A 24579-nucleotide genomic window follows, 5' to 3' on the forward strand; every position below is an offset into this window, starting at 1 on the left:
CAGAAGCCTGGGCATGGTTCAGCTGGGTTTTCTGCTCAGGGTCTCAGGAAGCTAAAATCAAGGTATTGCCCAGGCTGTGTTCTCTGGAGCTTGGGTCCTTGTGCAAGCTCACGTGGTAGGAGTCTTCTTTGTGGTTACAGGGCTGAGGTCTCCATTTCAGTTGACTGCCATCCGGGGGCCACTGCCAAACTACCAGAGGCTGCCCGAGTTCCTTGCCACGTGGCCTCTTTGTCTCTAAAGCCAGTAGTAGAGACTGTTCCTCATCTGAAGTCCCTGTCTTGCTTCTATTCTCTCTGAGCTCCCTGTCTCTGACCTTTGACCCAGATTGAAAGAGCTCATGGGATTAGCACAGGCCCACTAGACACTGTCTCCCTATCTTCTAGTCAACTGATTTGGGACCTTGATCACATCTGCAAAACCCCTTCACAGAAACACCGAGCAAAAGAAACACTGGGAGAAAGAAGGTGAGTACAGACCACAGGCAGGATGCTGGGGCCGTTTTAGATTTCTGTCAGCCACAGCAGCACTGCATGGCTGCTTCTCAGTTCTCCAGCTTGGAGCGCTGTCTGCTGATTTCCCGTTATGCAGATGGGGATTTCCCTCCCACCCCTCTACCATGTGTACACCTGAGTGCCCTATTCCCCTACCAGATCCATGCAGAAAAGCTAGTTAGATCAGTGTTCCGTATTTTTATCACGATTATGACAATGCTATTTGCAACTGTGCCAAGTTGTCAAGTACAGTAGACTTTTCTTTTGTTTTCTTTGGAGCTCTTTATTGTCTCCTCTGTTCATTTTGTTTTCTATCTACTCGTTGTTTCAATCCCAAACCCTTCACCAGTTTTCTTAATCTTCTCAAGACAGGAGAAACTCCTAATGTGTCCTTGAATAGCTCAGTTCCTTGCCTTCTGGGGACATCATGGGTCTACTCCTAGCTCCCTGTGGAGAGGATGGTGTCTTAGTCTGTTCATGCTGCTATTACAAAAAAAAACACAAACTGGGTGGCTTATGAACAACAAAAATTTATAACTCACAGTTCTAGAGGCTGGAAAGTCCAAGATCAGGGAACTGGCAGGAGCCTGTGTCTGGTAAAGGCCTGCCTTCTGCTTTACAGAGTGCCATCTCCTTTCTATGACCTCACATGGTGGAAAGGGCCAGGGAGTACTCTGGGGTCTTTTTTCTTTCTTTTTTTTTTTTTTTTTCCATTTTTCTTTTTTTGAGACAGTCTTCCTCTGTCACCAAGGCTGGAGTGCAGTGTCACGATCTCTGTTAACTGCAACCACTGCCTCCTGTGTTCTCCTACCTCAGCCTCTCAAGTAGCTGGGATTACAGGTACGCACTAACACACCTGGCAAATTTTTGTATTTTTTTTTAGTGAGGCGGGGTTTCACCGTGTTGGCCAGGCTGGTCTCGAACTCCTTACCTCAAGTGCTGCGCCTGCCTCTGCATCCCAAAATGCTGGGATTATAGGCATGAGCCACCATGCTCACCTGGGGTCTCTTTTCTAAGGGCACTAATTCCACTCATGAGGGCTCCACTCTCAACCTAATTACCTCTCAAAGATCTCCCCTCCAAATATCATTACACTGGGGTTAGGATTTCAACATATGAATCCTGGGGAAACACAAACATTCAGCCTTTAGTAGACGATCCATGGGACCAGTGATAAGCAGAAATGATGTGTGTCACTTCTGGGCCAATGCAAGATCTTACAGAAAGTCTTTTTTTTCTTCTGCCACGGTGGCTGTCAGAGAGTGGCTGCTCTGTTGATCTGAGTGCTGGGGTTAGCATGATAACAACACAAGCAAAATCCCCAGCCAACCCTCAGTGTACTGAGAATTAGGCTTTTCCTATTTTCAGCCACTGAGTTTCAGGAACTATTTATTACTGTAGCGTAAGTGAGCCGATCCTGACTGATCCAGAGAATAGTAACCTGGAATGGGGTGCTACTGCAACAGAAGCCAAGATATGTGGCTGATCAGGCCGTGGTAAAATGGATTCCAAGGGCGGGAAGCATAGCCATCGAAGCACTGAATGGCATAATATCTGGTAAATTGTCACCTTGGATAACTTAGAAGGTTCAGGGAAAAGAGAGTAAGGGTGTTGCTCTACCATCAAAGACAGGCTCAGAGGACCTGCAATCAAGTTGAGAGAGGCATGTCTTGAAAAGTTCTGTGAGCAGATACTGACAATGAAACCAAGTGCAAGCAAACAGACTAGGTAAGATGGTGACTAAATTTCTGAGAAACTAGAAGTGCCCAGAACTAGGATTAATACCATCTATGGCTGGAACTTAAAATAACTCTTGGTCTCCAACTTTCTATAGGCAGAAAATGGGCTGAGAAAACTGCTCAGCCGCAAAAGCAAAAGGATATATTTCCCCAATATATCCTGTGCAGCCGAGGAGGATAACTGCAAAAGGAAAAACTGCCCCAGAGTGGAGCAAAACCCTGGCTGCCCCATCCCCAAACTCCCGAGCGAGCGGATTTGAGGCTATTCAAAGACTAGTCTCACTTTAGGGCAGGGGGCAGTATCTGCCCAGCACAGTTTCAGGATTGCTATGGGTACTATCTACCAAATGTCTCCCTCTCCTCCCCTTTCTGAGTTAGGCTGTTTGTTGTGTTATTCTGTCTCTTTGCACTTCCGGCATTGGGTGTGGGTATGAGCAGTGGGGACCCAGAGAATTCATCTTTAGGCCGTAGGTCTCTAGACCAAGAGGGACCATATGAAGAAGCCTCTGTGTCTCCCACAGGGGTTCTGGGCTTTGAACTGGATGCCAGAGAATGTCGCTCAACTCAAATTCCTGTTATTCAGTCTCTGACCTCTAGACTCGGACTAAAAGGCACGTTAGAAAAGTCAGGCTCACCCAGGGACAGGGAAAATGTATTTCGTGTGTGGGAAAGAAGGGATGGGTAACACCCTTGGGTCCATGCTCTCCCTTACCCTCTGTGGTGGCAAAGAGCACATTCTAGACAGAGACTGCTCCATCAACCTGCCATCCCCAGGTGCCTTCCTATGAACACACAGCATTGCCAGAAATAAACCTTTGAGCTTTGCAGTGTGGCCCAGCCTCTCCTGACTAATACAGTGACTCTGTCCATCCTACCTCTTAAAGTGTTTCTGGAGCTGCCAATCTCCTCCAGCCTGGCTGCTGACCCTCTGCATCTGGCTGGGCAGCTATCACCTAGGACTTCCTTTCTCTTCCATCCTGCAGTGACTTCCCTGCTTTCTGGATTACGTCTCCCGCTTTCTTGGTTTACATCTTTGTTTTGATGAAGTGTAATCTCTGGTGTCTTCCTCCTATGAGAAAGGACACATGGGAGATAAATTTTTTGAAACCTCATGCATCTAAAAATACTTTATAGTTTGACTGGGTGAAGGCTGGAAAATAATTTTCCTTCACATTTATTTCCCAAGGCTTTGTTCCCTTCCAACTTCAACTGGTTGTTGTGGAGAGGCCCACGGTCATTCTGATCCCTGATTATCTGTATGTGACCTGTTTTAATGTCAGGACATTTTGTCTCCTGCATTCTGAAACTCAGCAACACTACGCCTTGGTGTAGGGCTATTTTTCTTCCTGTGTTGGGCTCTCTCCCTTTTGGCATACGTCGTGAAGATGTCTCTGGGGGATTAATTCATCGATGATTTTCTCTCTTGTGTTTTCTCTGATCATGTGGGGTCCCTATTAGTTAATCAATGAATTTTTTGGTTGGTCCACTAATTAAACTTTTCTTTGCTCTTTTCCATCTTTTGTTGTTGTTGTTGTTGTTCTACTTTCAGGGAGGTTTTTTTCTTTTACATTTCTGCTACCTAGTAAACATCTCAAGAACACTTTTTGTTTTTCCCCTGAATGTTTCTTTATCTATGTTCCCCCTTCACAGATGGTGATGTCTTTTAAAATTTATCTAATGACATTACTGATGGTTTTGTTGATGTTTACTTCTCTCTGCATAGTCTCTTTCTTCCGACTTGCTTTTTAAAAATCTATTGTAACTCTGTATTTCATGGCACAGGCTTTCCCGAGGTGCTGGGCCAGCTCTGGCTGCCTGCTTGCATTTGCCTGGGAGGGACTGAGAGGCCGACCAGAACCTCTGTGAACATGAGTGGCAGTGTTCACTGTGGCCTTCCCTGTAGGGTGAGCTGCCTGTTTAGTTGGGCAGCCACAGAGGTCAGAAGGTCTGGCTGTTTCTCTTGGCATGGCTGGCTCCCCCAGGAAAGACCCTTCTAGTCTCCTGGCTGCTTGCATTCTAAAGTCCCAGAAAGGGGCTTGTGGGTCTCAGCATCCAATATCCATGTGTGTGTTGAATCCCCTGATCCTATTACTGTACCTCTGTCCTTAATTATGCCTGGTGTCCACCCACCCAAGATGCTGCTTTTTACTTTTTTCAGGTCATAAATATCCAACTTTTTGTCATAACAAGGAAGGGGCAGTTGTCAGGCTGCATGAAATTGGGGTGCAGATATGGGCATCTGAGTGCTCCTCAAGCAGACATTCAGCCAGTCAATCTTATTTTCACCCCCCTTTACTCTCACATATAGTGGTACATAGTGCCATCCATTCGTTAACCTTCTGGGGATTCCATGGTGTATGTTCTTAGCTCTCCTTCCTAGCTACTATCTCGGGGTTTCATTTTCTTGGACCTGCTAAGTATTTTAGCTTCAAAAACTGTGTTGTTACTTCCTCTCTTGTTCTCCGTCTTTGTGGATTTCTGCCTTCTAACAAATGTTTCAGAGGTTCCAGAAGGAAGTTAAAGTCAACACATACTACCCATCCACCACCTTTACCCAGAAACTCAACAACCCTTTCAGCCTTTAGTCTCTATACTCCCCAGACACACCTGCTCTGCTTTTCTGTTGCTTCCATTTGAAATTAGACGGCCCCGCCCTCACATATACATAGGCCATCTCTGGCAAAATGTTACTTAGCAAAGAAAGCATGGAGTCTCAGCTAAGGGGACATTTTCTCTGGGGAAGAGAACTGTGTCTATATGGAAGACACTTCCATGTGGGTTTGGGATCAAGTCGGTGAATTCCACAACAATAATCAAATGCTTGATTAGTGGATTATTGAGAAAGCAGCCAAGGGACTGAGTTTTGTCTCCAGAGTGCCACAGGGCACAGTCAAAATCCTTTGGGACCCACTTTCCTAGGAAACTCTTGGAGGGCGTACATCAGCACAGAGGACCCTTGACCACACCGGGCATGCCCTTACCCAAGGAAGGGCTGTTTTGTTCATGGCTGTACCAACCCAATACCTAGAATAGTGCCGACTCTAGGAGGCCCACCATTGTGCATGCCGGCTGGGGTGACCCAGTGGAGAGACGTGGAACCTTGAAGATTGGGGAGAATTCTGATGGCTGGAAAGGGGCCAGGAGGGTATGGGTAGCTGATAAGCCGGCGTAGGACCACTCCTTCCTTAACAAGTGACTGACTGTAACACGTGGTGGGAATGAAGGAACATTCCGAATCATTACTTGGTCAGGACACACGTCTCTTAAATGTCATCAACACAATCTGCCTAGAAGAAGCATGATTACTTTCTGGTCAAGCCCACACCCTGCTAGAGGGACCTGACCCAGCCCAGCACGTTTAGAGTCTCCCAGAGGCCAGCAACTCAATCAGTGAGACCGCATTTTAGGGTTTTAATTACAGACACTGAGGGTACTCAAATACCCATGCAGTTAGCTGCTCACCATAAAATGCATATTTAGAATGGCTGTTTCCGTCCCCCGCCGGTTATCCGAAAAGCAGTCTTACTGGGTCCCAACCCCAAATTAATTTAGTGAGAACTTGAGCAGAATGACACCCCTCATCCACTGTTGGGGTCCACTGAGGGTGAGTGCCCAGGCTCCTACATTCTCCCGGCTCCTCTCAGAACACAGCAGGGGTGGCTGACTGCTTCCCAGTCCATTAAGTACAATGCACCGGGGCGAAGCCGTAGGGGGTTTGCTGAGCCCGATTACAAGGCGGTGGGAAGTTATTCACCGGCGTCTCTGGGTACGGCCTAGGCATGGAGAATGGCTGTGGCCGCGGGCGGGGGTGGGGGGTTACCGGTGAGAGTCAAGGACAAGTTGATCAGGCCCCGGCCGGGAGGCGCGGGCTGGGCGCAGCCGAGCATTTCCTCCGGGAGGCCCAGACAGCGGGTGGGGCGCGGTGGGCGGGGTCCTCGCAGCTGGGGGCGTTTGAAGCCCCCCCGACCGCGGTGGGAGAGGGGCAGCCTAGAGGAGCTGGCAGCGGGCCTGGGGCGGGAGGGGGAGGAAGGGGCCCCGCGTTCCCTCAGCAGCGGCGCCGGCCGCCCTGGCACGTAGTTCGCTTTTGGAGGCACAGGCCGCGGCGGGCGCGCCACCCGGGTTGCCAGGCCCACCGCCAGCCGAGGCCAGTCCTGCTCCGGCTGACACGAGCTCAAGGGCAAAGCGGCCGCACCCCGGAACCCGGCCTCCAGGAACCAGCTCGAAAAGACCCGTCCCTCCCCCGGGAGCTGCCCCGCCCGGACTCCAGGAGCTCGGTAGGGCAAGGGCGTGGGGCAGGCAAGCGGCCCGAGGCTCTAGGCGCGGCCACCAGAGAAGCCAGCGGTGGAGGGCGCGGCGCGAGTGCGTTCCGCCCCCAGGCAGCCCCGCGCGCAGCCCAGGCAGACACGCCTCCCCACCCGCGCCCCTCGCGGGAGGGCGGGAGGGACAAATGGCGCCCTCCAGAGAGCGCGCCTCTCCACGCCGGAGACCAAGGCTGTCACTACACAAAAGCTCCGGCAGGGAAGTGCCCCCAGTGTCCCTGCCGCGGGAGGTACGGGCTGCAGCTCAGCGCGGCAACTCCCCGTGCCCGCCGCCCTCGGACGTTGTGCGTCAGCGTGCCCCGCTCCAGTTTCCGCCCCTCCTCCCTCCGGCCCAGGGGGCACGCCCACTGGCGCGCGCAGGCCCCGGGACCAGGCACGCCCCCCTAACGGCCGGGATTGGCCTGGCAGTGCACTCACGGGCCAATGGGGTCCGTCCTGGCCCTCGGCCACGCCCCCTCCCAAGGCGCGGGCACGCAACCGCTCCGTTCCGCCGGTGCGCGCTCTGGGCTCCCCGCCCCCTCAGCCCGCGCAGCTCCCCGCGGCCGCGGCCGCCTGTAACCTGCGCCGCCAGGATGTGGCTGGGGGCTGACGTCGGGTCCAGATGTGGCCCCGGCCCCGCCCACCCCCGGGGCCGGGCCGCCCACACCGAGCCGCGGCGCGCACGGCAGCTGTCCCGCCTGCCACAATGCGCGGCGAAGCTGCGGCCGCGACTTAGCGCGGTGGTCCCTAACGTCGCCGACTGGCATCCTTAGAACCCGCAGCCCCCGACGCCGCGCGGGGACCCCACTTGCCCGCGCACCCCATGCGCTCGATCTTCGGTGTCCGGCCGCTCCGGCGCCTCGCGGACGCGGAGCCGCGCGGGTGACGGCAGAGGCGGCTGCGCGCCCAGCCCAGCCCAGCCCAGCCCAGCCCAGCCCGAGGAGAGGGCGCGCCGCGCCCCCGCCCCCCGCCCGTTCTCCCGAGGCCGTGGGTGCGGATGCGCGGCTGACGCCTCGCAGGGAGAGCACCGCCGCCGGCCCCAGCCCGCAGCATGGCAGCCACCGCCTATGTGGACCACTTCGCCGCCGAGTGCCTCGTGTCCATGTCGAGCCGCGCGGTCGTGCACGGGCCGCGGGAGGGGCCGGAGTCCCGGCCCGAGGGCGCGGCCGTGGCCGCCACCCCCACGCTGCCCCGCGTCGAGGACCGCCGCGACGGCAAGGACAGCGCCTCGCTCTTCGTGGTGGCGCGGATCCTAGCGGACCTCAACCAGCAGGCGCCGGCGCCGGCCCCAGCGGAGCGCAGAGAGGGCGCCGCGGCCCGGAAGGCGAGGACCCCCTGCCGCCTGCCGCCCGCGCCGCCGCCTGCCCCCGAGCCCGCCTCACCCGGCGCCGAAGGCGCGGCGGCCGCGCCCCCCAGCCCGGCGTGGAGCGAGCCGGAGACCGAGGCGGGGCTGGAGCCCGAGCGGGAGCCGGGGCCCGTAGGGAGCAGCGAGCCCGGTCTCAGACAAAGGGGCCGGCGGGGCCGGAGTCGCGCGGACCTCGAGTCCCCTCAGAGGAAGCACAAGTGCCACTACGCGGGCTGCGAGAAAGTTTACGGGAAATCCTCGCACCTCAAGGCGCACCTGAGAACTCACACAGGTCAGTGGGGCGGCGCGGGCGCCCGGAGTGCGCGGACGGGTCCGGCGCGAGCTGCCCGACCACGCCCCCGGAGCCGCCGGCCAGGCGAGAGGTGGGGACCCGGCAGGCCGGGACGTCCGGGGCCTCGCCCCTTCCCGGGTCGCTCCGACCGGCGGGCGGCCCCGCGCGCAGCGCCAGGCGGGTCCCGGTTTTCGGAGCCGGCGCCCGCCCGGCGACCGCGCCCCCGCCGGGCACGCCCCCTCCCAGGGCGCGCTCGGGTGGGGCCGCGGGGGCGGCTGTAGTCTTCTGGGCCGGGGGAGGGGGCGGGGATTCCGCCTGGCCGGGGGCGGCGCGGGCAGGTGCGGGCGGCCTGGGTGGGGATCGGAGGCGGCGCTCGTGATGGTGGGGCACCCGGGGACGGGGACGGGGGTGGGGGCCGGGGCCGCTCTCCCAGGTCCGTCCTCGTCTCCTCCTCCGCCGCCGGGCGCGCGCTCAGGAGAGGAGGGGCCGGCCCCGGCGCTCGGCGGGCGAAGTTCACGCGGGGACAAGGCTCCCTTAGCCACTCGGCACATTCTTCGCTCTCTTCTTCCTGTAATTTTTCCAGCTCTCTAAGGTTTAATTTGTCGTAACCAGAGTCCGCGGCGGCGCTGGGCGACGCGGGGGGCGGTCCCGGGTCCCGCTCCCCGCCTGCGGCTCTTAGTGGGAGCCCCCGCCCATCCGGCTGGCGGGGGCGGGCCCGGCCCCAGGGCTCCTCTGCCTCGCGGCTCTGTCCCGAAAGGAGCACCCTGGCCGCTGCCGGTCCTCGGTGCGGTCCTCTCGCCTACCCAATTCTCACCTGCCCTGGGCCGGTGCGGGCGGGCGGCACCTGCGCGAGGGCGGGCACTGAGCCTCCAGCTTGGGGACCACCGCCCGCCCCCGCCAGCTCCGCGGCAGCAGTTCCCACGCGCGGCCTGGTATTTTGTGGTTGATTCATCTGCGGCGGTTTCCTCCCCTCCCCTTTTTTGTTTCGTTTTTAACACAAAGATGAGCACGTTTTAATGGATGGCTATCGTTCTCCCCCATTTTGGTGTGAAGAATTGTCTGCTTCCCCTGAGCTCTCGTGAGTTCTTCTGTGACACCTCTTTTACCTTGGGGACAGGCTCAAAACCGGTGTACTGAATACTGTTACCTTGTGACCAAGGGTAGGGGTCTCTTATTTATCAAATAGTTCATATAGTGATTAAAAGGCACAAAAAAAAGCTGCAGCCGTGGAGACCCTAGAGTTGAAGGCCACTTTTTCCCGGTACATTTGGAACTGAAAGGGCCCGAGGTCTGCAGGTGAGGCTTTCGGATCTCGAACTAACTCCCGCCCCCACCTACCCCGCCTCCTCGCTCCCCCTCCGGAGGCTGTACTCGGCCTCCCAACCCGTGCTGTGGCCGCCCCAAACCACGTGGCAGGTGATGGGGTAGAGGGTGAGAGCGGAGCCTTTTCTAGGCATTATGCGTCAGTTAAGGGTGTGGGGGTTTAGGTTGGAAGTGAGGGTCATTGTGGGCCCAGAGTTCAGCCCGAGGCGCTGCTGCAGGGTGGGTGTGGCCCTGGGGGAGGGGCCAGGCTAGGCTCGGATCCTGGTGGACCCTGAGTATCGGGTGGGGGCAGCACTTGGGGAGTGGCTGGAGTTGAGAACTGCTTTGGGCGATGATGCCTGTGCTAGGCGGCATACTTAACGTTTGGGAACTCTTTCTACAGCCCCTGTCAGGGTGGCCTTCCACCCTGCAGCACCCGTAGCTGGAAATTGAGGAGGGGGTGGCCGAGGGAAGGGGCTCACAGTTGTGGTCAGGGCTGGCTCAGCAGGGCCCCCGCCCTGGGATGTCTTCCTGGTGGGTTCACCTTCCGCTTCAGGCTCTGGCCCGCGCGCAAGCCCCTTGACTAGAAGATTGGTGCAGGGGCTCTGGAGTCCCGGGCCTCCCGCTGTGGGTGGGGCCAGTTTCCTCCGAGCCTCTAGAAACCCAAGGCAGGCGAAAGAGAATGGAACCAACCCTTTGAGTGCCTGCATGTCCTACAACACCTATTCTTGGAGCAGAGAAACTGCTCCACCCCTTCACGTGTGCAGAGATCAGAAGTCCTATCTCCAGGGCGGATGCCGGCCTCTGAGTTGGGAGTGCACAGGGCTCCGGCAGCGGGTTGGAGGGGAGTTGGAAGGAATGCAGATTTCCAGGCCCCTGATGCTGATCTTGTACATACAGTTCCAGTCTGCACCTGGGAATGCATTTTAACCGGTACCCCAGATGACTCATTATGGGGGCTGCACGGCCCAGAAACCTGCCTTTGGAGGGAGTCTGGTTCAGTATCTGGTGGAGGCACCCCTGGGAAACCCATTTCCAGCCCCTGACCAGGTGTGCAGAGCCTAAGTAACTGGTGTTCTTCAAGGGAGAAGGGGAGCATCTCACAGAAGGGGGAAACCCAGGCTGGCCTTAGGAATGACTGAGAAGGCAGGCCACGAGGGCATGGCTTTGCTACAGCAATGAGGTGTCTGTGGTTTGTGGGCCTCTAGCAGCATTGTGGGGTCTCTGCAGTCAGTGACAGAGGTCATGCCCGGCCCTGTACTCCATTAGACGCGGGAAGGTGCCCTCGAGCCCCTTCCTGCATCTCCTGGACCCACAGTAATTTCATGGCAGAGGATGAATGCCAAAACCAGGAAGGTAGCCAGCTTCTCTGGGCTGTTCCTTTGTGTGACCGGGGACAGGTTCCCAGATCTCCCTGCAGTTCAGTGATGTCTGCCCTGACCACCTGGAAAGTCTTCAGGGAAATGAGGTCAAGTATGTGAAGACTCTTTGGGAAGTGCAAGGGTCAGCCTTGACTCTGGAGTACTTGTGGTCTGTCGGCTGCGGCTGTGCTCTGATCTCCCACCCCTAGCTCTGAACAGCTGCTTGCTAAGAGCTTTCAGTCCTGGTTAGCCGTGTGGCAGTGTGGACTCCCACTCCCACATCCCAGAAGGCATCCTGTGGACCCGTTGGCCTCTGTCACATTTAGGTAATTGTCGATATTATAACAAATGCATGATAACACAAAACCAAGAAAAGCATCTCTGCAGCTCATGCTACTTTATTGTTTGGCCAATCAGAACTCCCCAGCCTAGGCCTGGAAAGTTTGCTAACAGGAGCTTGGGGGACAGCAAGACCAGGAACAGACTTTCTTGGAGCCTGAGGTGCTTTGATGCAGAAATTCAAGGACTTACTCCAGATAGGTCAGGCTGGGGCACTCTTAAGGGCAAACTTGTTTCCCAGATCCTGCCTCTGGAGAGTCCTGCTTGTTGTCCTGAATGGGGAGACTTGGCAGGCCCCTAGCAGAATGGCCACTTGGTCTTTCTTGGCAAAGAAACCCTGAATACATTCCTACCTATTTGTTCCCACAAAGAATTGTTTTCAAAACTGTTCTATGCCCTGTTTTCCCTTCAGTGCTGGAGCCAAAACATCTTTCCGCATGCTGGGCCATCTCTGGGCTCTGGGGGCCCCATGGAAAGGTGGGCACAGTGCCTTGCACAGCCCATCCTCCCACAGAGCCTGAGGCATCTTCCTGGTCACCTGGCCCTGTTTGGGGTGGAAGCGGGAAGCAGAATCAGATCATATTCTCTCAGCCATTTCCTGTGATAATTTGGGTGGGGTTCACCTGAAATTTATCTTTACCCACAGAAGCAGGGTTTGATCCTGACAGATGATCCCTCACCCAGCACACACTGGCTTTAGAGCCTTGTTTCCAAGCACGATGCTCCCTGGCCACCTGCAAGTACTCCCTGATGCTGCTGCCTGGCAGAGCAGAGGGCATCTGTGTGGGATCTCCTTTACCCAGGGCCAAGCCAGGCTTGTTGGTAGCCTGTGCTTCATACAGAGACACGCACAGGCCAGTGGCTTAGCACTCCTGCCCCTCCCTCTTACACCCTCAGGTTGCCAGTGGTGCTAGTTGTGAAACTCCTCAAACAGTGCAGAAGTGTATGCGGCATGGGAGGTGCCAGGCTGCACCGCCACCAAACCACTGTTACCCCATGTTGGTGCATTTCTTTACAGACCTTTTCGAGGGATTTGCATGTATGCATACAAGCGTATCCACATAGACATTTTGAAATGTACATAAATAGGATCCTAGCAAACATCCCACTGCTGGCATTTTGTTCTGTGTGTTGCTTTTAAATGAGGCAACTTCACCCTTTTTCACAGCTGCATGGTATTCCAAGATGCGGTTACATGGCTGAACCGTAACTTACTTAACTCCTCACTTATTGAAAGGACGGCTTCATTGCCTTTTCTGTGTTTTGCTATTAGCAGTTGTGTAGCAGTGGACCCTGATGTGTGTGTGTCTTGGTGCAGGGGAGCTGGCATTTTTGTAGGACTGAGACCTGGTGGTGGTATTGACAGGGTTGATAGGTGTTGGTTACATCTGTTGTGGAGTTACTATGTTAACCTAAAAGACATTATGTTTCTAAAGGAAACAGACCACAGTTGGTGTCCCTGTGCTGAGAGAGAGACCTCTTGTGTCGCCACTCCACCTTCCTGAAAATGTTTACTTCTCCCAGTTCTCCTTTTGCGTATGTGAGAACATTTAAAACAGTACCAGCAAAACCACTGTTACTCCCGCACGCCTGGTGGCCGGCTCTCCTGGCCTTCTTCAGTTCTGGTTTTCCAGAGATTGGAGAGTGTTCGGTGGGGGCTGGGGTGGCGACATCTCCCTTCCCTCCCTGCTGAAAGAGGGCTGGAGGCTGTGCTGCCTGAGCCAACGGATAGGCCACAGGCATTTAACCTGTATCCTCTGTCTGGGGCTTCACATGTCTGGAACACAGCAGAGGTGGGGGCCTGATCCTTCTGAGTAGGTGCCGTGAAGCCCACTTCTCAAACTTCTGACAGCCTCCTGCCCTTAGGTCCTGTTTGTTCCCACTTTACGCATAGCTTTAATTCCCTTGGTCACTGAGGAAGGGCAAAAGACATGGACAGCAGCTAAAGGCACGGAGGAAACAAAGCACCAGGTTGCTAACATACGCATGTGTAAGCGTGTGTGTTTACATGGGTAATGAAGAAGCCCTGGGGTCAACCAGTGCTGGAACAAGCGTGGGGCCGTTTGTGGCGGACGGTCATGGAGGCCTGCATGAGAGACCCTAGAATAACTAACACTCTAGCAGGGATCTTCAGACACCAAGGCACTGTGAAGTGTGTTCAGTTTGTGCTTTCAGGAAGCAGTTAAAATAGTTTTAAAAATAAAAACTTCTAGAATGGTATACTTAGCTCTCACAATCCTAAGACTTCCAGACTATTTGCTCCAGGGTCCAGGCATTGTTCTGTCTGTATTAGTTTACATCAAAGTATCTCATCTTCACAAGGACCCTGTGAAGTAGGCACTATTATGATTACTAAATTTCAAATGAGGAAGCGGAGGCTCCAGTGGGTTAGGAATCGTGCCCAAGGTCACACAGTAAGTGAGAGGGGAGCAGGGACAGGAGCTGGGGCTTGTGCCTGAGCAGCTGCTCCTGAGCTGGGTGTCCCCATTGTGCGCTACTCCTGCTCCTGTCTGGACCTGTGTTCCAGGTGACTGCAGGTGGGCAGGGCCCCGTGGGAGTAGTAGCCTGGATGTCCCCAGCACACGGCTTCCCGCACAGATTTTTCTTGCTTCTGAACAGTTGAGGAAGTAGTGCACTGAACACTCCTGTACTCTTCCCATAGAATCATTGGGTAATGTTTTACCACATTTTTCTTCTTTCCTCCTTCCCTTTTTGTATCTAAATAAATAAAAAGTATATTTTTTAATGTATATTTTTCTGCCTCTCCTGTCTCTTTAAATATTGTCTATTATCTGAGACACTGTCCATATTCAGTTCCCTTGGCGATTCCTGAAATGTCCAGTGTAGGATTCAGGATCTGGTTAATCACACACTGCCTGTGGTTGTCCTGTCTGTTCCTTAGCATAGGAGAGTTTCTTGCCTTCGGGTTTCCTGTTGTATTACGCTGGCATTTGAAGGCCACTTGTCTCGTAGAACATCTCACAGTCCGGATGGCCTGATTGTTTCACATGATCAGGTCTGGTTTAAACAAATTTTGGTCCAAAATATGGCACAGGCGATGTTGGGCACTTGCATTGCATCATGGGGCAGGGCATGGGAGATCAGCTGTCCCATTGCAGGATCACATGGTTAACGTGGGCAGCCAGGCTCAGCCCCTTCTGTCCACCTGGTTGATTGCTACTCCATCTTCCAACTTCCTTGACCGGACAGATGAGGGGTGGGTTCTGCTTTCGAAGTCAAAGGACCACCTGGAGGAGGCTTAGGTGCTCCTTTCCCCAAACAGACAAGACACCCTGTTTTTCTTTGGAATGAAAATGGCTCAAGGTGGTTTTAGTAGCCAGCTCAAGGGTAGCTGAGTGTGTTCTTGGTCAGCCCAAATGCCGGCCCTGTGGCCACCGGCTGCCTGTCTCCCAAGGCTGAGGAGGGCCTATGGTGGGTGACACCCTCAAAGTCCTGGTGAGTCTTTATGTGCTTTCAAAAAAAAGCAAAAATTGTCCTAGGTCCACACACCTGAGCCTGTTTTTCTTTCCTTTCAAAGCCCCAGATGGGATTATTTTCTTGAGAAGTCAACTTCCTGTCAAGATGGGAGTACACTTCTCTCCAGCTTGGCAGTTCAGAAGCAGCTGCTGTGCTGTGTGGCTGGGGTTGAGGTCATAGAGACAGACACTAGTGCAGCCCTCAGGGCAGGAGGTACGGAGTTCAGAAGGTTTTGGCCACTGTTCTGGGCCAATGCAATGGAGACTTGAACTTGTTTAACTATTGTTGGCATCGGTTGGGTACTAGGCACAGAAGAAATCGTCACCCAACCAAAAGCTATGCCATTTGGCCCTGAACACACATGTATGCTTCCATATACAGGTGCATGTGTATAACCACATACAGGGTGTGTATGAGGGGATGTGGCACCCTGTTCATGCTCGTGGCTGAACGGAGCATCATCCACACCTGGAACATGGTGGCTGTGTGGAGTCTCTGATTTCTAGTTCAGTTTTAGATCTGAGGTCCATCTTCACCCCCAGCAAATGTGGATCAACTGTTTGTGAGTCAGGCTCTTGGGGGAGACATGGAGTTTGCTCAGTTAAAACTAGGGCTATGGTGAAGGGGCTGTACCTTCGCACCCTGCCGCCCCACCCAGCAGAGTGACCGGGCTCCTGTGTTCTCCACGCTGTCCCCCTCCTGATACAGGGCCAGGCTATGATCGACATTTGCTGTTGGGCATGGTTTGTGGGGGGAGAGGGAGGGCACAGGATGGCACTGAGCACCAGAAACACAGCCTTGACCAGTCCTGGTTTTTACCAACATCGTTCTGGACAAACGGGACAGAGAACACTCTTGGCGGGAGGAGGAATCTGTTTATTTTTCTCCATTTTGAAGTTCATCACACAGAAACACTTGCTAACCAGAGACTTGGCTATACTCCGTGGCCATTGGCCAGTCTGTCCCAAGGTGACCTGTTTGGAGAAGCACTGAGGCCTGATGCCTCAGATTAAATGTCCTTGTGCTGGTGCCACAGGGGTGTGGCCTACTCTGCACGGATGGGTGACCCTGGGTCCCCAGGCATAGGGCACAGGCTCGTCTCCTTGGAGCTGGGGCCCAGGCTGCATCATGAAAGAGCTCTGCAAGAATCAAAGGCCCAAAGCAAAAATCACTTGCCAAAGAGCAGGTGGCTCTGAGCCTGCCTCGGGCTCCTGTCTCAGGAGGAGCTTCTAAGGTGGAGTTGTGGCAGGTGCCTGTCTCCTGTAAGCACGGGCCAGGTGGAAGGAAGTTTGGGAGTGGGGAGATGATGACATGGGCTCAGAGGAGCCATGGGCTTCTCCCCCCACCCCAGCATCCACTGGACACACATGGGAGGTGAGGTGATGGCCGAGCAGCCTGGCAAGTGGTGAGGGCCCTGGTTGGGGCCTCCTCACCCTTTTTTGGAGCTCTGGCAGCTAATCCTTGGGGCTCCACCATCCTCTCCCGGTCCAGCCTTGTTGGAGGACACCTCTGGCTTCCTCCTGAAGTAAGGAGAGCCTGTGAACAAAGCAGTGACCCCAAGGCCTGTGGTCACTGGGGATGGCAGGGGCTTTGTGCTTCCGTATGTGGGTCCAAGCTGTGGATGGGGAGGCCTTGTGTCCTGGCATGTGGGGCGTGGTCAGGTGCTCCCTGTAGGTTTAACAGGTATGCATGGGTTAGCGAGGCCTGAGAGTCCATCTTGGGCCACACCCAAGTATGTGCAGAGCTTGTGATATAGCCAGAATTTCCTCCTCTGATAAATTCCTTCTCTGAGCCTTTCCACTTGTCTTTAACTCTTTTTTTGTCCAAATGCTCACTAAAAAGAAAAAGAATAAAGGGAACTTGCTTTGGGGCTATTGGTAGAAGTTAATGGTGGAGCATGAACAGGGGTGTCTGCAAGGAATTGTTGGAAAAGAGGTTGGAAATGGAAGAAAGGCATATGTGAGTCTCAGAACCTGACTCCTTTGTCAACTGGGAGTGGGGCAGAGGGCATGGGTCCAGCAGGTCATTGGTCTTGGGTTACCAGAAGGGTTAAGGCTATTGACCTGGGCCACTGGCTGAGTGGGCTACTCAAAGCCAAGATCTGGGAGCTGGGGTCAGCACCATGGGTGCACCCAGGCATCCTGCCGACAGCAAACCCCAACACATTTCCATGGTCCAGGACTGATAAATGGGAATTAATGACATGGTTGCCACATATCCAGATCGGGATGTGTAAATGTCTGGGCGTATAGCCGACTCTCGATGGTCTTGCATTGCACATTTTGGCCCATCTGCTCCTCCACACTTACTGCCTGCTGTCCTCACCTGCATGACTGGCCATGTCTGGTTTGCTCACTGGTCACTGAAGGCATCCATGGGGTTGCCATCTGCCCCATGTCCCTCTCCCACGAGGCATGCTGAGTGGCCCGCAGCAGGGCAGGCAGGGACTCAGATTCCCTCCGTCCCATCGCTGAGGTCTCACTGCCGCCAAGGATTCTCCTGTGCTTGTCCCCCAGTTGTCGATTTTGTCTCCTGGCATGGCTAGTGTGGCGGGAGGAGGCCTCGCAGCAGCATATGAGGACCCACAGGGTCTCTGGCCCCTCGCTGCTGTGCGTTCTGAGGGAGAGTGCCTGAGGTTTTGTTATCTTTTCCAGAGTGCCTTTTTTGTTTTTTTCTGCTTGCATGGCAGGCCCTTTCTGAAATTACAGTCATAGATTGCTTAATGACAGGGATGCATTCAGAGAAATGTGTTGTTAGGCAGTTTCGTCCTATGTGAACATCATAGAATGCACTTATACATGCCTAGATGTCATGGCCTACTGCACACCTAGGCTCTGTGGTGTAACCTGTTGCTCCTAGGATACCAGCCTGTACTGCAGGGTACTGTTCTGAATGCTGTGAGCAACTGTCACACAATGGTATGCCTTTTGTATCCAAATATAGACAAGGTACAATTAAGATGGGGTGTCATTTTATGAGGCCAGCCTCATCCCACGTGGACTGTCATTGTCTGAAGCGTTATTCTGTGGTGCATGGCTGAACTTTGCTGCTTGACCTATGGTGCCAGAGCATTCTCTGAGTGAGCTTGAGGAGCTTTGCAGGGTTCCATCTTTTATCAAGGTTGAAATTAGTTTTAGCACTTTCCGCTGTGTCCCCTTTTCAGCTGACAGAGCAAGAGCCCTTCAGTGTCTAGTGTCACAGGTGTAGAGCTGCTGTGTTGGCGAGCATGTAGGTGGTTGTCCTGAATTACTGTCAGACCTTAGAGTCTTGCAGGAAATACAGCCTTGGCTACTTAGAGCTTGTGATTTGAAGCTTCCCTAATGATGGGTTGGGTAGAACACTTCAGCAATTTGCTTTGGACAAATTGTATCATTCTTAAGTCATTCACTTTAGCCTTTGAGAAACTTCAAAGTTTATTTCCCTGATCTTCCTAGTTGCCCTGGATTATCAGCCAAGCATTTTAATTTCTTTGCACATCTAGCACTGCACATGGCCTTGGAAGATAGATATTTATGTGCGTGTGTGTATATGTGCGTGTGTATGTGCCTGTATTTGCGTGCAGATGTGTGTGTGCTTGTGTATGCATGTGCACACATGATCAGCCGTGTAGCCAAGTCTCAGAGCAATTGTTCCACTGGAAGTAACCCAGTCTTGAGGCGTCTGGCTAGGCGGTGTGGGCTGCAGAATGATGCTTGTTTCTCCCAGCTCCATGAACCCCACTGGGGCTGCATCACTTAAAGGCCAGTCTCTGCAAGAGCAGGGTAGGAAGCAGCAGTGCATGCCCAGCCGTGGCTGTGTAGGCAGAAGCAGGCTTCAGGATGGAGGGCGGGACCCTGGAGCCAAGCCAGAAGGTGTGTACTTTTGGTCCCTGATGGGGTACTCCATCTTGGGCCATTCTGCCCCAGTCTCTCTGCTCCTCCTCTGCAGACCAGGGGACCCAGCACCCTGCTGGGATCCTGGCCCTGGCTGGGTTAACGGATGGGAACCGAGCTCCTTGGCTGCCCAGCTGAGGTTCAGTCTGGCCCCATTCTCACTTCAGTTACTCCCCCTTGTAGTCTGGTATGGGGGCATTTCTTTAACAGCCTTTAGGGGTTTCTAGCCCTCAGGACAAGCAGCAGGTGGGTATGCAGGGGAACAGCCCCCAGGGGCATGAGGAGGGAGGGTGAAGGCACCACTCCTTTGTGCTGTCTGTAGCTGCTCTGCCTGGGAGACACTGCGGGGGAGGCTGTGGCTTCCTCCTTCCGCCCTCTGGGGATGCCCTGGCGGCTTGTCCCGTGGGGTGGTGGGAGGAGGTGGCTTGGCTGACTGTCCCTGCTCACGGTCAGGGTCCTCCTACACAGCAGAACTGGAGGTAAACACTAGGTTGCCTTGGCAACTGGGCTGCGCCAAGGCTCCAAGTGCTCCTGGCTAGAGAAGTTCCCATTGTCTCAAGTTTCTAGGATGAGTTTCTATTTTGACTTTTTTTTTTTTTTAATTAGCAAGAATGACTAAGACACCAAAATGTCTGACCTGGTTCCTATAATTTCTTAATAAACATTTGCCTTCCCTTTATAGGAGGAATGTTTTAGTGATTCATTGACTTTTCTTTTAGACGGTGACAAGGCTCTGGTGAGGCAGTACGGGGGCAGCAAAGAGGGCCCCCACTGCCGACAGCTGTCACGGGAGGCCGGGAGAGCGCTGGCCATGATCCAGGGACCAGGAGTGCTTACATAAACACCACACCAGGATTTTATTGGCTTTGAGGCTAATTAAATTCCATGGAAAATTTTGGGGAGATGGCTCTTTCCTGTTGGGTGGTCAGATACCCATAACTGGTGCTTCTAGAAGCTGTCTGAAGGCTGATGAGTCTGACTGAGCCCCAGGGGCGCCCTCCCACCCGGTGCTGGACTCTCCCACCAGAGGCCCGGCCCCTCCCTGCAGGTCAGGGCATGCGCTTGTTTATACCTTGTTGGTGTTTGCTGTTAAATTCTAACTGCTCACGTAGGTAGCCTGGGCTGGCTGCGCCAGTGGATGTCCTCCCACCCGTTGTGGGAGTGCCCCAGGTGGCTCTTTGCTGTAGGAGATGAGGCAGCAGGCTCTCGCGCAGGCCCGACCCTTCACCTTGGATTTCACTGGGCGTCCCTGCTCTGCCCACCCATGGATTATCTTGTACTGAGTCACCCACCCCATGGAGGGGCCAGGTGAGGATCCAAGGAAGCGGCTTCATTTATTTCACCGTCAGTAGACCCAGGTTGCCCTGGTGGGTGGTGTGCCCCTTGAGCCTCTCTATGTCTAGGCCTGTTTCCAGGGTCTCGTCTTCATCGTAGGTGTGCAGGGCTATTTGGGTCCCTTCCCACCACTCAGCAGGCTGAGGATGAACCGAGTTGGGCCGGGCTGCCTCATGGACCCTCCCTCCACTGCCCTCATGGCCAACCTGGGGTGGGAACCTGCCTGCAAAGCCTGTCCCTGCAGCAGCTGCTGTGGCAGTCACCCTGGGAGCCGGGCCTACCAACTAAGCATGAAAAAAATGTTCAGATTTGCTACATTTGTTTCAAGATGAGTCCCTGGGGTTGCCTGTGCACACCCCAGGCCTCTTGGCCTTTCCAGGGTTCCTTGTTTAACAGGCAGCTCTCCTGTGGTTGGGTGGCACGCGGCGGTGGCGAGGGCCCCAGCATCCCTCCTCACCTGGGTGCCCAGCTCCTTTCTTATCTTTTCTGTCTTTGTAAAGCAGAAACAGTTCTGCTAATATCACCCCTTTCAAGGATGTATGTGGAATTTTTTTTTTTTTCTCTGAAAAATATACTTTTTATAGTGGTTAAGGAAAAACTTACGCTGGGCACAGTAGCTTGTGCCTGTAATCCCGGCACTGTAGGAAGCTGAGGCAGGAGAATTGCTCGAGCCCAGGTTCGAGACCAGCCTGGGCAACATAGTGAGACTCCACTGGGCATGGTGGTATACACACTTGTAGTCCCAGCTGCTTGGGAGCCTGCAGCAGGAGGATCCCTTGAGCCCGCGAGGTGGCAGCTGCAGTCTTGCCACTGCACTCCAGCCTGGGCAACAGGGGGAGATCCTGTCTTTAAAAAAAAAGAAAAAGAAAAAAAAACCCTGAAGTTGAAGGTATTGAAATAGTACTAGAAAGTGTTAAAGGAGTCCAAAACCTGAGTACTTGTGGGAGTTTCATGGGAGACCCCGCGCCCCTGTGCCCTGCGTTCATTGTGAGAATTTGAGCTCTGAACCTGGAGCCCTGAGTCATGGCTGTCTCTCTTACTGGACGGCCTCATGGAAGTTTGACTCCACAGATGCTGTGTTTGCATGACCTTCCTTGGGAGCCTCTAAGTGTTGTTTTTCATCAGAGAAAGGCCTTCTTATCTGATAGTTCTTTGTTATCTAAACAGAGACACTGTGGCGTAGTGGGTGTGAGCCCCGGCCTCGAAGTCGGACAGGCTGAGCCCAGCTCTGGGTTTTCATGGTAAAGTGGGTCTGTTCACGCTGCCTCTAGGAGCAGAGGGGGATGACATTGTTTATGGGCACCTGAATGAACACACAGGTTTGGTGTCTTAAAAGAAACAGACTCATAGACAGTTCAGAACTTTTTTTTTTTTTTGAGGGCTAGGTCATAGTTTGTCACCTAGGCTGGAGTGCAGTGGTGCGATCATGGCTCACCGCAGCCTCAAACTCCTGGGCTCACAGCATCCTCCCACCTCAGCCTGGGAATGTGCTGGGACTCAGGTGTGAGCCACCACACCCAGCCCAGAACTACTGTTTTAAAGCAGGTGCTGGGTCACTTTCCAGGATCCTCACAGCCTGCCCTGAGCCCCCTGGCCAGAGTTACCCTGCAGCACAGCGTGTGGGGTGATGCTCCTGGCATTGCGGCCTCAGGTGCATCCAACCTCAGCTTCCGTGTCTGTATCTTCCCAGATAAACCCCGACCTGCAGCAGAAGGTGGTACAGTCTGTGAACTTCTATGAGCATCCTGTTGTTGCTATGGAGACCATGTTGCTAGGCATCAGGCGTGCTCAGACCTGATTCAGGTGAGCCTCATGTGTTACCAGGTAACCAAGCCCTGTGAGGTACCGGCAGGTTGTACCTGGCCAGACTATTAGCAGAAGTAGCTGAACTGAAACTTCAACCTCACGGTGAAAGACTCAGTCACCAGTCATCAGAACATTTCTGGACAAGTCCATCTGTTTGAGATGGGCTTGAAGGTTCCCCTGCATCCTGTAGTAGTCAGTCTTGGGCAGTCTCCCAGGGACAGAAGAGACTTTTCTTGCAGGTGGTTATGCTAATCTTGCTGAGTGACGCTACCTCAAGGGAAGGACTTTCTGAGACCAGGCTTTCTCTGAGGGAGACTTCCCATACTGGGCAGTCCTCGGTGGGAATGCTGGCCGTTCCCCCAGAGACGCAGCACCCTGCTGGGTGCCCTGCCTCCCTCCCGAGGCCCAGGCGCCATGAGAGTTTTCTTAACTGACCGCTCTTCTTCAGTAGAGAACAATAGAAATCCTGTTTGCAGCCAAACTTTGCCTCAGTCGTCCACTTTGTAACAGATCCTTCAAGGGGGGCGCTCATCGCTGCCGGCAGCGTCTCAGCCATCAGCAGCCGGGGGAATCCCACTCAGGACTTAGGTTTGCTATTTTTGTGTCTCGCCTGGGCTTCGCTCATTTCCACAGGCATTCCTCTTCTTGTTTACAGGAGTAATTGCCTTCATGAGCTTTGGGCCATCTGCGGATATATGTATTTTTTTCTTTATTTTCTTTCTTTTTTGGGGCAGCAATTCTATGTTTGCAAATATGAGGATTGTTTCCTAAAGGGAAGCACGGAGGCCTTGTTCAGGCTGGCCTCTCAGCTGCCTTTATTTCTGCTTTATTTCTAACTTCTTGTGAGTGGATTTGGTATGGAAATACTTCCTGTGGTCAGAGGTGAACATTTGGAGTGACTGTAAGACCGTGGTCTTCCTTGCTCTCCTGGCATCTGATTGCTCTGTGAACGCTTGTGTGTGTCCGCCAGGCAGGGCCCGCTTGCTGGAGAGGGTCGGGGCTGCTCCTGGGCGTGGGGTTTCCGCATTCCTCCGCTGGCCAGGCTCCTGTGCTTGGGCAGAGGAGGACACCGAGGCACACACGTTGTCTCTGTGCTCTGCTCTTGTGGTTGTGAGTGGTCCTCTGAGTGACTGGGTATGGAGAGGACCCTGATCTGGGGACTGTCCTGCACCCTTGCACGGGGCGTGCTGGCTCAGGTGTGCAGCAGGCACCATCCTGGGAGAAACAACGGAAGGGTCCGGGGTGGCCACATTTGAATGTTCTGCAGAGGCAGATACCTTCGGGACTTCAGACTTGCCCCTGGCCCTAAGGGGGAGTTGCGGTGCCCACAGCCAGGCTGGGTCACACAGCCTGTCACACAGCCTCCTGCAGTCTCAAGTCTGCACACCTCCCACCAAGTGTCAGTCCCCAGCAGTGGGAAGGAACCAGCCTCCGGCTGCTCACCTGCAGGGAGAAGGCAAGGAGGCATGAGGGACGCATTCAGCCTCCAGTGGGGACCACAGTGGCCTGGGTGCTGACGGGCCCTGGCAGAGGCTGTGTGCCCACCTGTGCTGTCACCCTCCTGAACCACTAGAACAATAACTAGGTTTCATATTAGGAGATAATTTCCAACTTCAATAAATGACCCGGAAAAGTTTTCTACTTAAACTGCCCATTGTTCTTAAGAGCTGGCCAGCTCTGGCTTTCCAGCAGCACACGCAGTCCTCAGGTGAAGCTGGGTCCTGGTGTGGGGATGTTCCCACTGACTGCAGGTCACCATGACTCCACGGGGAAGGTCTTCTTGGAGAGGCCTGAGGCCCTGGTGCATGAATTAACCTGCTCTTTAGTCTTCCCTGGGAGACCTCTTGATCCCCTGCGCCACCCGCACTTTTGGTCACTCGTCATTGTTTGTATAATCTGTTCAGTGTCGCTCCCTATGAGACTGCGGCAGAGATAGGAGAGCCACACACACATTGCAAGTGGCCCGTGCCTGGTTGCTGCTCTAAATACTACTGTGCACAGACGGGCTGGCTGTCAGGGGTGACTTTGGCCCTGGGGGATGCTCTCCACCCCCTTGGAACAAACACCTGCCAATACTTTCAGCTACCTTTTGCTAGTACTGGGCACGCACGCCACCCTGGGCCTGTCACTCTAGCTCCAGAGGTAGGGCTCTTCCCCACACCTGTACCCGTCTCTGTGCAGATGAGACACCCCAGATCTGCCCCTCCAGCCTGTGTTAGGAGGGCAGCAGGCACCTGGGCTTGCCCTTCTTTGTGGCAGGACTGGAGGAGTGTCAGCAGAGAGTGGCCTTCTTCACCTGCCTTTTAAGCCAGGGCACACTCTGAAAACACGCCATGGCTGGACGTTTTCATGTGTCTGGCTGGCAGGGGCTCCAGGGGAGGTGGCAGGGGTGCCAGGCACTAAGGCCAGGAATCCCCAGCCGCCCAGACATTTGCCAAGCTTGGCTCCTCAGTGCCTTGGCTGGTGGCCTTTGGGGGTGAAGGGGGGTGACTTCACCCCCTGTCATGGCTGGCCCACGGCAAAAGGGGTCACCTGTTGCTTAGGAGCTGAGGCTGGGCTGGGCCGGGCTGAGGGCCCTGTTTCTCTTCTTGATTGGGGGAATTTGGGCCAGTGGGGAGGGAGAACCCCCCCCATGGGACCATTGTAGAATTTGCTATAAGAATGTGGAGACGGAGTTCTGGTCCTTGGATTTACAGATTTTTATTCTAAACATAATAGAATCTTTCTTTTAACAAAATCTCCTGGAATCTAGTGCAGAAAAGAGCTGGGGAGGATTGCTGGGTGGGGCGGGATGAGGGTGGGCGGGGTTTGACTTTGTCCTGAGGCTGATTGGGATCCTCCCTTGGTACCCAAAGGAATGCCTGAGAGAGTGGGGAGGGAGGGGCCACAAGTAACCCGGAGCAGGCCAAGGTCCCAGGGTTC

At 54.4% G+C, this 24579-nt stretch overlaps 1 protein-coding gene across 1 annotated transcript in view; it reads left to right on the forward strand.

Moving 5' to 3' along the window:
* Positions 1-7142: 7142 nt before the first annotated feature.
* Positions 7143-24579, forward strand: part of KLF13 (Kruppel like factor 13) — a 47160-nt gene continuing 29723 nt past the window's right edge. Inside the window, exon 1 of the mRNA XM_032259955.1 lies at positions 7143-8165. Within this exon, the coding sequence (XP_032115846.1) occupies positions 7580-8165 (586 nt within the window). The 5' untranslated portion in view covers positions 7143-7579. The remainder of the gene's footprint in view (positions 8166-24579) is intronic.

This window comes from Sapajus apella, unplaced genomic scaffold, assembly GCF_009761245.1.
Source record: "Sapajus apella isolate SASKATOON/1434 unplaced genomic scaffold, GSC_monkey_1.0 scaffold113, whole genome shotgun sequence".
NCBI classification, from domain to species: domain Eukaryota; kingdom Metazoa; phylum Chordata; class Mammalia; order Primates; family Cebidae; genus Sapajus; species Sapajus apella.